Raw genomic sequence first — 17158 nt, forward strand, 5'->3', positions numbered from 1 at the left:
CTCCCATCAGACAAACAAACTGGGCTCATGTGAAACACCGAAGGGGAGATGATACGTTTAAATACTAGTGACGTACACAAGTGGATGAGGGAGTGGGACATAGTTCAGTCGGAGATTTCTAGAATCAGTGTGCAGAGAATTTGATCATTCGTGTGCCTCCCTCCCTATTTCAACCCCACACACAAATCCATGTCGTCTTACATGTTAATGTTTACTCACGACAAGATATTTGAATAGGAACATGTTGATAAAAATAATCGTTCAGTCGGAGTTTTCTTAAATCAGTGTGGAAAGAATCCGACCAACCATCCGTGTGCCCCCCCCCAATCCCCGCATTTCAACCTCATATAAACCATTTCATCGTAACGGAACAGTTCAATTTGACGTGCAATTGATAGAAAGCGTGACGCATGTACAGACACATAAAAAACATCATTATTATTATTATTATATTTGTAGTTATTCGTTATTAGATCCGGGTAATATTTTCCTCGTGTTTATACAATAGAATTTAACAAACCATTATACTGTAGCTTTCAGTAACCATCTTTAATTACATGCAATGACCCTAAAGGAAGGTCACAAGATAAAAAATTCCATCCTTGCCGGTGACAAATGATCCCTTGGTCCTCCGTACCTTTCGTCATCTTCCGCTAAACTGCTGCCAAGTGTGCTTGACATCGATTTAGTTTGATTCAGTGTTCCACGGAGAATCAGCCAGAAACCATTATTTCAAAATGTGGATCCCAAGAAAGCTACGATTTCTTATACAATTTTGTTTCTTTGTCCTGTCAAGAAATATAATCTGTTTCCACGGAGAGGTGAGTACATTTCTTTCATTCTATTATTTCAGACTTTTTGTAATTTATTTTATTATAAAATTGTGGTTATTATATAACTAATTTAATGGTAATTTTACCTATTTCAATAAATAAAATGTTAAATATCATTTTACTTATTCCAATGTATTAAATAGTACTAAATATTTCCTTCGGTGAGGTAGATTTTAAATCCCGTTAGTTTTTCTGCCTTTAGTTGGATTTTAACTTTAACAAATTTCATTAACTATTCTCAACAGGCTTCCTAAAAAATACCAAAAACCAAACCCAAACCAAATGGGTTCCTAAATGTAGAACCACAGCTGTGTGTGTAGTTTTTATTAGTTGTCATCCCCAAATATAGGGAATACATTTGAAAACAGAAATCATTTTTAATTTGATTTCCAGATATGAAAGCTATATGTATGAAAAACACGCGGTATTTAAAGTGATGTGAAAAGTGTAAAGTATTTTGTGTTGGCAGTTTTATATATAGTTGTCATCTCTCAGTATGTATAGGACATGCACGAGAAATTAAAGTCATTTCTATTTTTTGAATGGAATTCAAGAAGTTAAAGCTAGTCGTGACAAATACATGGCATTTAAAATTTTGTCCTCTTTGAATATGCATTTTTAGGAACTATTACTAAAAAAACTTTCCTGATTATTCTAAACAAAATTCTGTATAGTATAGAGACTGTAAAATTTCACTCGCGTCACAGACCGTCATTTAAAATAATGTAAAGATCGTAGTTTCATTTATTTCTCTCAATAAGTTTGTGTGTGTGCAACTTGTATATTGTTGTCATCTCGCAATAAAGATCCAAACTGGTCAAAAATGATTTAATTTTTAGATCTATTTCAATTGATTTCCAGAAATCAAATCTAAGTACAACACAAACATGTTATGTAAACCTCGCTCTCGTTGGACAAGCAGTTGTACAATCTATCCCCCATAAAACGGCAAACTCACTGCTGTTTGATATTCTTTAATAGTGAATTTCTATTCTTCCAAATTAACAGACTTAAACTTGGCTTTTAAAAGCTATATCATATATCTTTATGTTCATTAGAGTTCTCTAAAATACCAATAAAAGTATATTATTTAGCTTGATTGTGAGATATTGAATAAGTCAATTCTTTCAATTATTTATCAAATCTGATTGCGATTGATCAAACAAAGACATCTGTCTAGAGCCTGCTGCTATTTTACATTAAGAGTAAATAAAATCTCATCTCGTCCATTCTGAGAAATTTAAGTGCCTGTCACGTTACTATTGTTTCTAACCACACCAAACTCAGACGAAACTTGATTGAGTGAATCAAGTTCAAACGACTGTGACTTCAGTATTATCGTAGCCTTATAATAAAAAAAAAAATGTATTCAAAATGTTGCATTACTTTATAATTAGCGGGCATACATTTTTTGAACTAGTTAGGATCAATTTTACCAAATTTCAAATTAAATGTTCCTGAACTATGTTGTATATATATTCAATATATATTCTAGACTACTATAATTAAAAATGTCTAGGAATGACCCCAAAAAATGAAGAAGAAGATGGAATCGCGAGGAATGTATAATGATTGAATTCCGAAAGTGTATGTAAATTAAAACAGTCATGACTATATTTCTCAAACAGATCAATCTAGAATACAATTATTTCATAGAAATTAAATCAAATCAAACATATTCCATCTTTTTATTTTTAAGATCTCAATTTGTTCAACTTTAGGTTTGTGTCGACTTCATGTAAACAATTACTCCGTTAATACTTTTCGTTGAGTGCGCAGTTTATCTACTCAATAATTTTACTTGCATTTTCGTCACTTGAAATTACTCATACAATTCCGTCAAACATCTTTAACTTTAAGAATAACTTACATTGTCAATCCATTCTTCGTTGTCACGATAAAGTAATCTACAAAATATTAAATATAAATTTACCCCCTCCCCCTAAATCAAATTAAAAAAGTAAGACAGACAGGTGGTATCATAAAAGCGATGTCGTAGATAGAACGGTTTTTAGTACAGTAACAAGATCGCTGATTCAATCCGTTGTAGACGCTATTTTCACATTGGTAAAAGTATCTTTATCTTCAAACGCTCTTTACCTAATTCCAAATCCAAAAAAAAAAGAGAAACAAACGCTTAATGATTCTATTGAGCTACAAATTCTAAGGTAAACGACTATATATCATTTAGACTGTTGTCAATCAACTAACAGCGTTAAAATAGTTACTGTGTTAATATTGTCATAGTGTATCTTACGATAATTGATGCTTAATTCCCACACCAAGGAAGTAGACCTCGGCTTAATTCATTGCTTCAAAACACAAAATTTGAAGAGAAATCTATCTAGCGATTGCGTTTGCATTTGGTTAATGTATAAGATAAACGGTTCTTTATAATCGGCAAATTTAAAAAGACAATGTAGAAACACTGTAATTCATATTTAGTTCTATTTTTAGCAGTTCGAGATAATGAGTACAAGAGTTTATTGTGTGCTGTAACGGCGTTCTTTAGATTGAAAAGTTAAACTTCGGGTGAATGTCAATGTATTGCATTGAAGTAACGTTTCCAATGGGTAATCAAAGGATATTTAAATCTTAGTTGAAAACGAATCCGAACTCTTAATTTGTAATTATTGAAATTACTAATGAGTTTAAAATGAGAGCAATAAAATAACTTAATGAAAACTGTTAAACGCTGATCAGCATAACGAAAATTATATTTCTGAAGAACAGAAACTATGGTATATTGATAATATTATCTTTATTTTCGTGTACTTAGTTCAATAAAATACTTAAAGCAAATTTTAACATATTCATTGTAAAATGTATCAATTTTTTTCAAAAATAATAATAATAATAATAATAAAATAAACTCTCTCTGATTTGGCCTTCAACATTTTTTGGAATATACACAAATTAACACAAACCATTCATTGTACTATTTTCTGCAAACAAAAGTTAACATAATTTCTTTTTACTTAGCTCAATGATCCCAACGCATTTCAACATGCAACATTTTATGACTTTTAGAACATTTATGACTGAACTCAATTCCAACTCCTAATACACTAGCTTTACCTCAATCCTCGCTGTTATTACTCAAGTAAAGTATAAAGAAGTATTTGCCATTTGCAGGAAATAAGCACAGCCGACTCAATTTCGTATATATGCCCTCGTAGTTTACCACTGAACATAAATTATAAATAAGTTAACGACATGTTAGTCAAATTAAAACTGTAGGGAAGAATATGTTGACTATATTTATCGCTGATAACATATGCATGATGCTTTTAATATCCTTTACTCAGAGTAATCAACAACTCTTTGTAGGAGCGACTGAAAGCAAAGTTCACAGTGAGTGTTTATTCATTTTCTATGATTTAACGTTTTTCTTATGTTTTTTCAATCTCCTGTTCATCGTACAATTTCTCATTGACTGATATTTTTATTCCTCATAATCCATGCCAAACATTTGTCACGGCAACATCCGTTAAACTTGTTATGATCACTTACTCTCGTGTAATATGAGAAGAGAAATATTCCTTCTACTTATTACTTCCTTCAGTCACGAGCAAGAAAAACATTTCGACATAAGAAATAACGATAGTTTTTAATAAATCTTCGACCCTATATATTTGAACTTTGTACACATATTGCATGATAAAGCCTTTAATTATTTGTCAACATATTGTACGGTTCACGTTGTGAATTAGTAAAGGATGTGTTAAATATTTGTCCATGAATGCGCTCATTTTTTATAGCAGTATTTTTATCACTTTATATAAAAACTATTTAAAAGGTTATTTACATTTGACTGCTAAACTTGCAGATTATCTAAGCAACCTTGTGAAATTATCATTCACGTTTTTTTTATCGTGTATTAGTTGCAAATTGTGTACCAAATATTAGCTTTCATACATTTCTGTCACATATGTTCCAAGATTATAAATTTTGTACAAAAGTAAGAAACCTAAAGTAAACTTTTTTTTTGGAAAGGAAGTGATGTCTGAATTGAGTTTAACTTTCAAAAGCAAATTAGTAATAAATTATGTTATTATGTTTTTCGGGATAACCTTTGATATTTTTTTATAGTATATCCGATAGTAAAATCATTTTAATTATTTTCATAACTTTTACTAAGCTTGAATGTCCCGTTTAGTTATTATTTTTTGTGACTTTTCTACAATTATTTAGATAAGTGTCGTTGTGACGAAATTTTCAATAAATTATCGATTTATAAAATATCACTGACAGTTCAAGACATGTCAAGGCAAACCAGGCTATCATTTATCATATCAATTGTCACCGGTATATGTGGTAAAATTGATCAATAAACTAAAAAGGCAAAACGTTCATCTAAGTTAATAAAGAAATATGCTTCCATATTGCGTCTACTGACGGGTTCAAAGTCATATTTTCTGTTAAAACTCATGTTGTACCGTTGCAACTCATGTCTTACTATTGCACTCTTGCTCTTGGTGTGTTCATCTAGCATTAAGTCGAGATGAAACATAATTATTGCTTAATTATTCATTTTGGGTTTACTAATAGGTATCATTCATGGATAAACTTCTGTCGTTACATGATAACCTAAAGACAAATCTTGAAGACAACTGAGTTCTCATGATATCAGAATCACTACTTGTTCTTCTTTTACAGACTATTTTTTCCTTTATCAACGTCCTGAATACCCTAGAGATTGTCACGAAGTGTTGCATCGTTGTTCATCTACAAGTTCCAGTGGTGTTTATCTCATTAAACCAGACGGTTATGCCGAACCTTTCGAAGTCTACTGTGATAACACCGTAGAGGATGGCGGATGGACGGTACGTAGTTCAAATTGAATTATGAATGTTGATGCCAAACATCAGCCAGATATTCAGCTTCTTTCACATCAATGAGCAAGTTTTATAATGTTAGCCCTCATGTTTCCTTAATACTTTAAATTATTTTATGATCGTGTTTACTTTTTCATCCTCTTTTCATAAAATTCATTTAAGTTGATCACAATATACATTTCTAACTAAAATACAAAGAAAATTGTACTTTTTACCATGCTATAACTCGTTTCATTTGTCATCCTTTCCATAATGTATCTGAATATGCATATGAAATACTTCTTCACCCAGATGGTCAGCTTCTTAAGATCTTCAAATGGGATTGCTTCTGTAGTGGCTAACAATCTGCCATAGATTTAAACTTTTATGTCACAAAATAAAGAACAAAACATTGTTTGAAACGTTAATGAATGGTAAGTTTTAATAATAATTCTAATTTAACTTAATATCTCGTATGAATTATGTTCAAATTACTTGTTCTGTTATGCAGATCATACAACGTCGGTTTGACGGAACGATTAATTTTAATCGCAGCTGGGAAGATTATCAGCTAGGATTTGGTTTTCTTTCGAGTGAATTGTGGATCGGTAATAAGAGGCTTTCATACTTAACCAATCAAAAGAGATATCAACTCCGTATCGACTTGACGACAACAGATGGTTCGTCTTTTTATGTGACGTATGACACATTCCGAATAAGCGATGACTTCAGCAACTACAAGCTCGTCAAAGCAGATATAACCAACAGAACAGTAGGTAAATATATAGAAAACCTTTCAGATACGTTTATTTATGTCCCAAATAAGTCTTATCTGGTCGATCGAAGATTCGATATATATGAAGAAATAAGGATGCAGGATTTCGAAGGATATCACGAATTTCAAGCTAACTAAAGTTGTCACGATTAAGGAGTGTGATGATACCTTCGTCAATATTCAAGCTTATCAATTTTTTGTTTTGTTTACTTCCCTTCACCTTAATTCGTGTTTCTATTATTATACACTGTTTTTGTTGTGTATAATGTGAAGAAAAAAATTAACACAATGAACTAAATTGAACTTACTAATTAACTCCCATAGTTACATCCTTCTGTACAGCCTATGTCTACAGCTATATCATCTCCTAAGCCTAATCTTCATCTAATCTATTCATTTTATTTTTGCTTTATTCATTGTTTTTTGTCTAATTTAGCCAACTGCCTGTCCAACTGACTTGTTAAAAGTCAGTTTGAATTTTCAAATTATAAATCTGTCTTCGTTTCAGTTTGTCTCTGACGAAGATCTAGCTAGGATTGATAAGCCAGGCCCTCTCACTTATTCAGTTTACGAAATTGTATTTGATCATAAGCTAGACTAAAGTCAAGTATCATTTCAAAATATTTTCGCATCAACTAGAACGATCTTGAAATGTCACAGTTCCTTCTTGCGTGTTAATACTTTTATACAAAGTGGTGTCGTTGTGGAGTAGAAAAACTCAGACTCAGAACATATTTCGTAATTTATAGAAATTGTCAACCAAACACCAAACCACTGCTTGAAGTTATAACCCTTTATTAAGCCAAGTTCGTTATGTTTCGTTACAGAGTTCATAATAAGAATAGCTAATATTTAAGTATATTTTTCTTATTCTCATAGGCTATGTAAATAACTACATTGAATGGTGTCCAACAAATAAAACCTACAATGAGTGTCAACTTTGCGAGGCTACCTGTGCAGATCCTGATAGTTGTATCAATACTTCCTGCAAAGGATCTCATTCGTGTGTCTGTCCTGGAGGATTTTTGATGAACGATGATAACTGCATTAGAATAGAGGACTGCGGATGTTACATCGCAAGTGAAACAGATGGAGAGAAAGGTGTATTGTTAAAAGTAAGTATTTTCTTTCAGATTGTGATATCTATTACCAACAGTGTAACAATTTAAATGATGCTTTCAAAAACTGGGGTTAGTGGATCGATTTGCATTTGCCTCTGACCTCTTCCAACCCGCACCCTCGTCAACTTTGGATATACACAATTTTGCCAGTAAAGTTAGGAAAACTGATATATCTTGTACGTGTTTGCAGTATTTCATCTTATCACTACTTGAAGAAACCTTTTCAAATCCCTAAAGTTACTTATGATACGTGTAACGATTTTCTACTCTCCAGGAAGGAGGAATTTACGTCTCTCCAAACTGTGACAAGAAATGTTCTTGTACGAATAATCATCTTTCGTGTGACGATAGTTATCAATGCGATTCTAACGCAGATTGTGAAGAAAGGAACGGTATTTTACAATGTTACTGTCCGCCAGGGTTTAGCGGAGACGGCACACAGTGTAGGCCTACAGGCGGCACAGTTCCTTCTGACTGTAAAGAACTGTACAACAATGGCGAGAGAACAAGTGGCGTTTATGAAATCAAACCCACCATTTGGCCTGACTCTCCGTTTGAAGTTTACTGTAATATGTCTGACGGGGGAGGCTGGACGGTAAGTGTGACAGTTTTTCTTAAACCAGTGATCCGCAAGCTTTTAGGTAGACGACACACAAGTCATCCATGAATACCAAACCACGACCCACCAGAGCCCAATTCCTCATAACGGACGTTCAAAATACATAAAACCTAGTTTGGATTGTGAATATGATGTTCGATTTGATACCCGTAAGCTAGTTTAAACAACGTTGCTGTATGTAGAACACGGGATTAGGCTGCCCTTTAGACGGAGAAAGTTGAATGCCTAATTTATTGCCACTAGGAGCGCATTCCCTAAGAGGAAGCATTCTCTATGTTTTGTTAGTACTTTCAGGAATTTATTAGTAGAAACTTCACGAAACTTTACATATTGGTTGTTCTTTGGATAAGGGTTGATTTTTTGTGTGTAATTTTTATATTAACGGGCAATAGTTATGGCATCAAAATATTGGTGGTGAGAACCACTTCTAAATGACTGTAATGATGTAATACATGTATGTTCCTTAAGAACTAAATATTTACGTTGATTGTTTTAGGTATTCCAGCGTCGCGTTGATGATTCACAAGACTTTTATCTTTATTGGGATGACTACAAGATTGGCTTTGGTAATCGAAGTCGGAACTTCTGGCTCGGAAATGAAAAGATATATAGCTTGACGAACCAAAGACAGTATGAACTCCGGATCGACTTAGTTGGCCGTTACGGCGCCCCTTACTACGCCAAATACGATTTATTTCGTATCAGTGACGAGAACGATAACTTCAGGCTAGATGTTGGAGATTATTCTGACGGAGATGCAGGTAGGTTAATTTCTGCCGAATTATCAATCATTTCCTGTTATTTTCGTCAGTTTGACATCATATATCATGCTTATATCTCCCGAATTATCAATCCTATCATGTTATTTTTTTTTGTCAGTTTGACATAATATATATTGTTTATTTAAGAACGAAGTATGTAGTACTATTTGTATGATATAATTCACTATCCAATCACTTACTAGTTTATACACAATGTTTTGTCTTTGGTGATGATTCGACGGCAGATCCTGGTGACTTACTGTGGTAATAGTTTGTTGATCCAAGGAAGGTGCATATATCTAGTAGGTAGAAATCTCTGGACAAATAGCTGGACCTTTGGACCTACGAACACTCAAAATCAAGACACTTCAGTTAGTATCATATAAACCCGCCATATCATACAGTACCTAATTATGTTTATACTTCTTTGCATAAGGCACATACATAGGGAAAAGATCAGTAATTTATATTCGACAAGATAGACCGAATACTAGCAGTAATTGTTAATGTTATCAGACATGTAATGTAACGACCAAATATTACAAATCCATACTCAAAAGGAAAATATGGAAACATCACAGGGTAAGATGATTATGTACCCTACGCAAATCTTCATGCACACGTACAGACACACACGCGTGCGCACAAGCACAAACTTAAATATGCATATTGTATCATTGTACGGTGCTGGACTCCCGAGTAGCTCGTGTTTAGAGGGTACGATAACAGATCTTGACAATTGGAGTTGTTTTAAGTGGTAGGCTAACAATTCTAGATATGAACGATTCGTTAAAGTTGATCTCTATTGATTGATTTATTTACTCCTTCTTCTATCAAATTTTTGTCAGCGATAAGTGATGTAAGCAAAGATATCACATTTATTCATACCGCCAGCATGCTATATAAAAGTAACGATGATGAGATTATTCTCGTTCGAATACAAAACAGATGCAGTCGACATGCGTGCTCGCCTAGAACAGCTACGTCATAAAATATCATTGTAGGTCATGTAAAAAAAGCTGACAGCATCAATTAAATATATTCTTAACTATTACATAGCAACAGTAAACCAAATACACCGTAGCTGTTCTTGTAAAGGAAAGCCGGATCATTGTAATATTGCACTGAATAGAAATGTTCTGCATGACAATTGTCCTCTATTCCAGTCTTGAAAACTTATAGATAAAAATAAAATCAGATGTAAGGATGACAAAACAAAGTTATTCAAAATGAGGACACATGAATGAACTTCCTTTAATTTACAAACGGCCAGATCGGGGAACTCTTGCGGTACTTATGAATATTACGATGAAAGTAGTGCATACTTCGACCATGTCGGAATTTTTTTTATTGATGTCATCATGAAAGAAAATTCGTTACAAAAAAAAAAAAAACTAAACGCTTTCACAATATGAACAATAGTTCAACAACATAATAAGCCAAACATAATATTTGACAACCCCTTTCCCTCCCCCTTCCCTTTCTACATATTTTCGTGTTTAATAATCATAGATATAACACGACGTTTAGTTTAACACACGTTAATTAAAATCAAAATCACATTTAATATCTAATTGTTGGAAGAACATTTTGCTAAGTATACTGAATCGATGCAATGAACTAATTTTTAAATTTCTTTCTGTTTCTTCTTCTTTTGTTTTTATTTAACAGGTGATTCGCTGACCTATCATGATGACAAACCGTTCACTACACGAGACAACGATAACGATGACGTCGACTATAGTTATTTTAGCTCCGAAGGTAACAATGGAGCCCGTTATTATGATGGTGCATGGTGGTACGGTGATTATTATTATTCATCTCTAAACAGTCCCTATGGGAGTTATTACTTTTATTGGTATAGCCTTCCAGGAAATTCTTATTATAACATAAAATTTACAGAAATGAAAGTTCGCGCAATCGATGAAGAACAATAAAGAACCTACAACGGCCTGTATGAAACTATAGCACAAGAACAGTTTCCAACAGTTAAAATATAATGATGTATTGCTTCTATGTTTTGTGTATCGTAATGGCAATGCTTTTATCAATAATTATGTTACAAAACATGCTGACTCCTTTTCTTTTCTTTTTTAGTTTAGTTCGACAGAACTTCCATTCCATGTAAACGATTGGTAACTATGCACTATGGTTTGTGTATTGCTTACAAAATTGGACCTCTCCCCCCCCCACCCTAATGTTCTCAATGTTTCAACTTTTTGAGTTCTCTTAAATTTCCAAACGCAGAAATGAATATGAGAGACAGTTGCTGGATAAAAAATAAACGAAAAGCCAATATATAAGCAAACATGGCGAGACCTGTCGGAGCTTGTGGTTTGCAGAATTCTATCGAAATTAGACCATTATGTCTTATGCATTCATTGTATTTATTTAGTCTTTCCCCAATCTTCAATCGTAACACGTTGATAGTAGTTTATAAACACGCCTAGCCCTAACTTTTTTTTATAGTAGATATAAAGTACACCTTACCGTTATGTGTTTTTAAATACACCATGCCCTAACATGTTTTAAAATACGCCTAACTCTCACATGTTTATATAAGTTTGTAAATACGCTTACTCCCAAACTTATGTATAGTAGTTATGTAATGCACCTTACCCTAGCATATTCTTAAATACACCTTACCCTAACATGTTTTAAAATACGCCTAACTCTAACATGTTTATATGTTTTTAAATACGCCTACTCACAAACTTATTTATAAGTAGTTATGAAATGCACCTTACTCTAGCACGTTCTTAAATACACTTTACCCTGACATGTTTTTAAATACGCCTAACCCTAATGTATTAGTTTAATAATTGCAACTGGAACTTACTAATAGGCGATATCTTTCTTAGGGTAAAAAATGATGTCCTGCTTACTTTATACAAAAAAAAAAAAAAAAACATTTAACTTAATTGATACAGACTATATCACTGGGGAGGGAATTCACAATTTCCCGTTTGCTTTATTTCTATTTTTTCTTTACCACTATAAAGTCTCGAACGAAGTCAATGGAGCGCCCCCCTTTAACTTTTCCTCATTTCTCTAACCCGTATGGTGGTATAAGTGTTATATAGTGTTGTTCCGAACGCTCCAATCTCCAGAACAAGCGGCTGGTTTGAAGATAGGTCAAAGATAGAAACGGGAACACGCACGCCCCTAGGTGGTGACGTAGGTTTCCGGCTCTCAGCAAAAATGATCGACTAAAATATAAAGATTCCAACCATTTTCTAATACATTTTCCAGGATGTAAATATGTAAATATAACCTTACAGATGTGATATTAAACACATTTTTGCAACGAAAACAATATGTACCAACATTCATCACGACTATAATAATTCCCCAGTCATAGTATGGTAACAACACATTAATTATTTACGAACACAAAATGTAACACTTTATAAGATTCGTAAGTTCTTAATTCTTGGTTACCGTCTTCCTTGATCAACGATGATATTCCACTTCAAAATGTCTTCATGACTAATCTCTTATACGTTTCTTTTTACGTACCAACTCAATTAAATGCTTTCTCGAAATCCTCCCTAGGGTTTGCTATTGAAGATGAAGAAATGTTTAATGATGGCTTCATTTTTTCTTTTGTTTTCTTTAAAGCAAAATTGCAGTTCAGATTATTCCATGCCCTATGGTATGAATATTGAATGCAATTCACGACAAAGTATATTTATTGTATACTCTGGCAAATAGATCGCAGCCATCTAGAGAAATAGCATTAAATGTACTTACATGGTAAGGACTCTTAATTAGTTTAACGACAGCATCCTGAGCTCTCTCTCTCATGACACCCGGTCTCCCAACACGATGCGACGACGATAGGCGTTAACATCCAAACAGTGAAAACAAGAAAAGAGAAGTTACTTTCAAAATTTATCTACTGCCGCAAACACTAATAAATAACTGCCGGCCCAGCTACTAGATTACTATCTCGTGGCAATTTCTGGTGAATTAAGTTACAATAATATTGAGCTTCTTTAAGATGTATCTCCTCTGTATGGAAAGTAATTTCGGAGTGTCTTCCAAAATATCCATAATTTCGCCTTCCGAAAATAAGAAAGGACATTTTAATAAACAAAGCTAAACCCGCTTAAGCTGCTTATTTACGTAACCAATTCCGGTCATTAGGACATTTTGAGAAGCTGTGTATAAAAAAAAAGGTTTTTATACTCTACATATTAAATAAATCCAAACAAAGCATAACCTGGCGCTTAAATCCAGTCTTTCATGAAATTTCTTTAGGGAATACGGGATTAACCAAATACTTGAACATGTCTAGCCGCGATAAGGCAATCAATATATCCAAATGTTTGTTTAATCGCATGAATTACAGCCTCTAAGATTAACCGTGACGATGTTTATATATGATTTTAAAAACGCATAACTCTAACATTTGTATAGTCGTTATAAAATACGCCTTACCCTAACAACTTTTGTCAAATGGCCTTACCCGATCATGTGTTAAGCATGAAAAAATAAACTTGTTTAAAGGTACGTAATATATATACATATAAATCGTATATTGAATTAATTTAACTAATGAGACATCCCTGTCGGTGAGAATCTACAATGACATCCGTTCAGCATAAAAATCAATCCCAAATCATATTACTGTAACGCGTACTCAAACTCAGTTTCAATCAACGACGTACATATGATTTCAAAGGAGGCGCTGTGTGATTCTAATTTCTCTCGACTCGGTGCATTTTTGAAGATTTTGGAACGGGCGTCCTGAGCCCCGGTGAGGTGGTCTCATATTTAGTGAATGCAATGGAAATAATGCCCACACTGAGATTTACACATCCACTTCGACCGGGGTTCTAGTAGCCAATGTTGTTATTAGTTTTGTTATACATTTGACCCTGTGACGTTTGACCCATCACTGACGAAGGTACTACAAGACAACGCCAGGTACACATCCTACAAGTTCATCGGCTTCAGGTTAAGGAGGAGCAGACTGCCTGGTACACTTTTTGTTCATACACAGACACATAAAATCTCGCACACTCATCACCATGACATATAAGTTTTAGACCACTATGTCCTAAATGGTAAATCTACCCCATTTGATTGAATCACACTAAGGAATCCCTCTTCCAATGTCCACCAGTTTCAGTTACAAGTTCTGCTACAACTTTTATTTAGCCACCTTCCAAAATCCCTTTTCCAACAAAATGAGATAAAGGCTCTGCCTGCATTGCTCTTAATATAGATAGTCTAAAATACTGATCTCCCTCTTTCCTTCCCATCGCACCCCTTTCCCTTCCCATCTGTCCCTCTCGCTCTTCCCTCTCCCCTCTTTCAGTACCCACTCTTCTCCCACTTCCCCTCCCTTCCTCACGGTAGCCTTTGTAAGTCGCTGAAGAATCACAAACTGTCTATATGCCTACACATAGTCAACCAGGGCAATATTTGCTGATTCTACGACTGGAAGTCAACAAACGTGCTGTAGGCTGTACTGTATATTATCGCTTGGCGATTGCTGTGCAGCGCCACTATTCAATCAGCCAACGCTCGACATACAAAAACAGTTACATTTGTACAGCTGCATATGTTATGGAGATTTGCTTACCATAGTATCCTAACCCAATCACACTTCACGGACAGTAAAGCTATGACAGAAACCGTTAACAGTAATTAAAATAATAGTAAGAGTTAAATTGGGATCGGAATGGCCGTTCTAACCAAACCGTGGAAGAAAATGGGTCAGACAAACAGAGAGTGTTGTCAACAAGGTGGAAGCAGCATGTAAGTGCCAAACCTCGAAGTCCTTGGCTTACGTTAGCCTAAAAAAACAACTTAGACAGGCCCAATACAAATATACTGTATCATTTGGTATGTCTAGCATAGGCTTATACTAAGTGTATTGTCCTAGGATTTAACTTTCAGTGATGCGTTCCTTAGTCATACTTCATCCATAAGAATGACTGATGGTAATTATTGTAGAGCGAATGCGCGTCACAATATTGTATTCGTTAGATTAATCGTCCATTAGGCATTCGGTGCAAAGCACCGTATGTTCGTAAAATTTCGTTAACTAGGCGAGGTTACAGTAACATTACAGACATTACATAGCTTGTAATTGCATGGTGGCCCTTGTACTTTCTAGTTGGTATTATAGAAAAAAAACAGTCTTGAAAAGGAACAGCCGTAATATACTTAACACTGGCCCAAAGTTAATAAGACTACATAGGCCTAGCTGTATTATCTGCAGTATTCTACTACAGTGCACTGTACTGTAGGCTAGGTATAGTAACGGATAGTTACGTTAATTTTAAGCTACCGTGTTAAGTAAGCACAGTGCAAACGCAAGTGCTGATGATAAGTTAGGCCTCATGTGCCCACTGATGCAAATGTTATCAAAATTAGCTACATGACAGAAATGTCAGTTGCAGTTCGCCAATATAAATATCATACTAAAATAATAAGAAAGTTGTACTATTTACCCTGCTAACCTTTCAGTCGTCTGTGATAATGGCGTATATAATGGTGGGTGGACGGTACATAGTTTGAATTATAATATTGATGCCAAACATCAGCCGAAAATTCAGCTTTAACACCTAATGAGCAAAGTTTTGTACTGTGATCTTTCATGTTCCCCTAATCCTTTACACTATTTTATGATCATGTTTACTTTTTTTTTCTTTTTCATCTTTTTCTTTTATAAATTTGATCACAATGTACATTCCAAGCTAAAATACAAAGAAAGTTTTCCTATTTACTCTGCTAGAACTCGCTTCATTTGTTATTTTTTTTTCCAGAATGTATCTTAATATGCATATCAAATATTACTTGCATTCACTCCATTGACAAACTCCGAAACCTATAGTAGATTTTCAGACGTCATCAAAAATCCCACGGACACACCCAAAATTTCTTACGAACCACATTGGAGTTGACCACGAAGACTAGTTTAAAAATTGATTTGTTACGCAAACCATCCAAAAAAAGATATCCCTGTTGCCGTATGTAACATATGTAGGTACCAAATAGTCGACAAAACTTTGAGATTTTAAGATTGGCTTGATTTTTTGCTATTGTGAGGGCTTTCCCTAAGAGGAAACATTATATTAGCATATACATTTTTTGACGGGGGAGGGGGGGGGGGGGGTTGGATCAACAGACAAATATGAATGAACTCAAAATATTGGTGGTGGGAAACACTTTCAAATTACTAAATGTCTGTATGTTCCTTCAGAACTGAATCTTTACGTCGATTGTTAGAGGTATTCCAGCGTCGCGTTGATGATTCAGAGTACAATTATCTTTATTGGGATGACTACAAGATTGCCTTTGCTGATCGAATTCAGAATTTCTGGCTCGGAAATGAAAACATATATATCGTGACGACCCAAAGACAATATGAACTCTGGATCGACTTTGTTAACCTTTAAGGTGATTCTTACTACGCCAAATACGATTTCTTTCGTATCTTGGATATTCTGCAATTCTAATTTATTGATGGAGAAGCACATTTCACACATTTGCAGATCTGGTTTTTGCCACCTTCGGAATACTAGTCGTCAGCTCAAAAACTGGTCCATGATTTAGTTTCGTCGAGAATTTATTGGTGTGATTCACTGATCGCTGGACTTCCTATCTGTAAGTTGAAACCTTAAATTGGCGTTCAGAATACTGCCGCCAAAATTGTAGTTGAGGCTCGTGGTACGACCATATCACAGACATTTTTATCAGATTTCATTGGTTACCTTTTTGTTCAAAGAGTTTCAAATTATTGTTGTTAGTTGAAAAAAGCCCCTCATGGCCTAGCCCAGCTTTATTTATGTGAATTGGTTCAGTGGTTAGTTCCTGTTAGAAGTCTTCGCTCAGGTTCTATATATATATATAGCGAAAAAGAAGTCTGTCACAGAGTCTAAGAGTAATGAAACATTTTTATGAGATTTTATATAAATATCATGCTTTTGATAATTTAGGTCCACGACGTTTCAACGCTTCTCCTCCATATGTCCGTTCTAGTCAAACTCATAACGTCTTTAAAAGTCGCATCAAAACACATTTATGCAAAATTCCTTTAATCTCTAATTTGTGTACTTTCTTTCATGTTAAAAGTTTATTGAGTTTCAAAGATTCAACATTATTTTATTATTTGTAACATTCGTAGCAGTGACGAGAACGACAACGACAGGCTAGATGTTGGCATGACGGAAATGGTATTTACTTCCCGAATTATCAGTCCTTACCGTCAATGTT

The 17158-nt window shown here is 34.3% G+C and overlaps 1 protein-coding gene across 1 annotated transcript; it reads left to right on the forward strand.

Annotated features, from left to right (window-relative positions):
• Positions 1–681: 681 nt before the first annotated feature.
• Positions 682–10993, forward strand: LOC139973323 (uncharacterized). The gene is made up of 8 exons (XM_071979929.1): positions 682–821; positions 4142–4187; positions 5493–5659; positions 6162–6426; positions 7305–7540; positions 7821–8141; positions 8662–8926; positions 10598–10993. Exons 1-8 carry the CDS (start codon positions 738–740, stop codon positions 10861–10863), a joined length of 1650 nt encoding a protein of 549 aa, XP_071836030.1. The 5' UTR covers positions 682–737; the 3' UTR covers positions 10864–10993.
• The last annotated feature ends 6165 nt before the right edge of the window (positions 10994–17158 follow it).

This window comes from Apostichopus japonicus, chromosome 9 (assembly GCF_037975245.1).
Source record: "Apostichopus japonicus isolate 1M-3 chromosome 9, ASM3797524v1, whole genome shotgun sequence".
Classification (NCBI taxonomy): domain Eukaryota; kingdom Metazoa; phylum Echinodermata; class Holothuroidea; order Aspidochirotida; family Stichopodidae; genus Apostichopus; species Apostichopus japonicus.

Bases quoted from the DNA above. Each gene is read 5' to 3' on its own strand.
- LOC139973323 (XM_071979929.1), top strand. From the start codon at position 738: ATGTGGATCCCAAGAAAGCTACGATTTCTTATACAATTTTGTTTCTTT. The intron at 822-4,141 runs GTGAGTACATTT...TCCTTTACTCAG, and splicing joins TAATCTGTTTCCACGGAGAG to AGTAATCAACAACTCTTTGT. The intron at 5,660-6,161 runs GTACGTAGTTCA...TCTGTTATGCAG, and splicing joins TAGAGGATGGCGGATGGACG to ATCATACAACGTCGGTTTGA.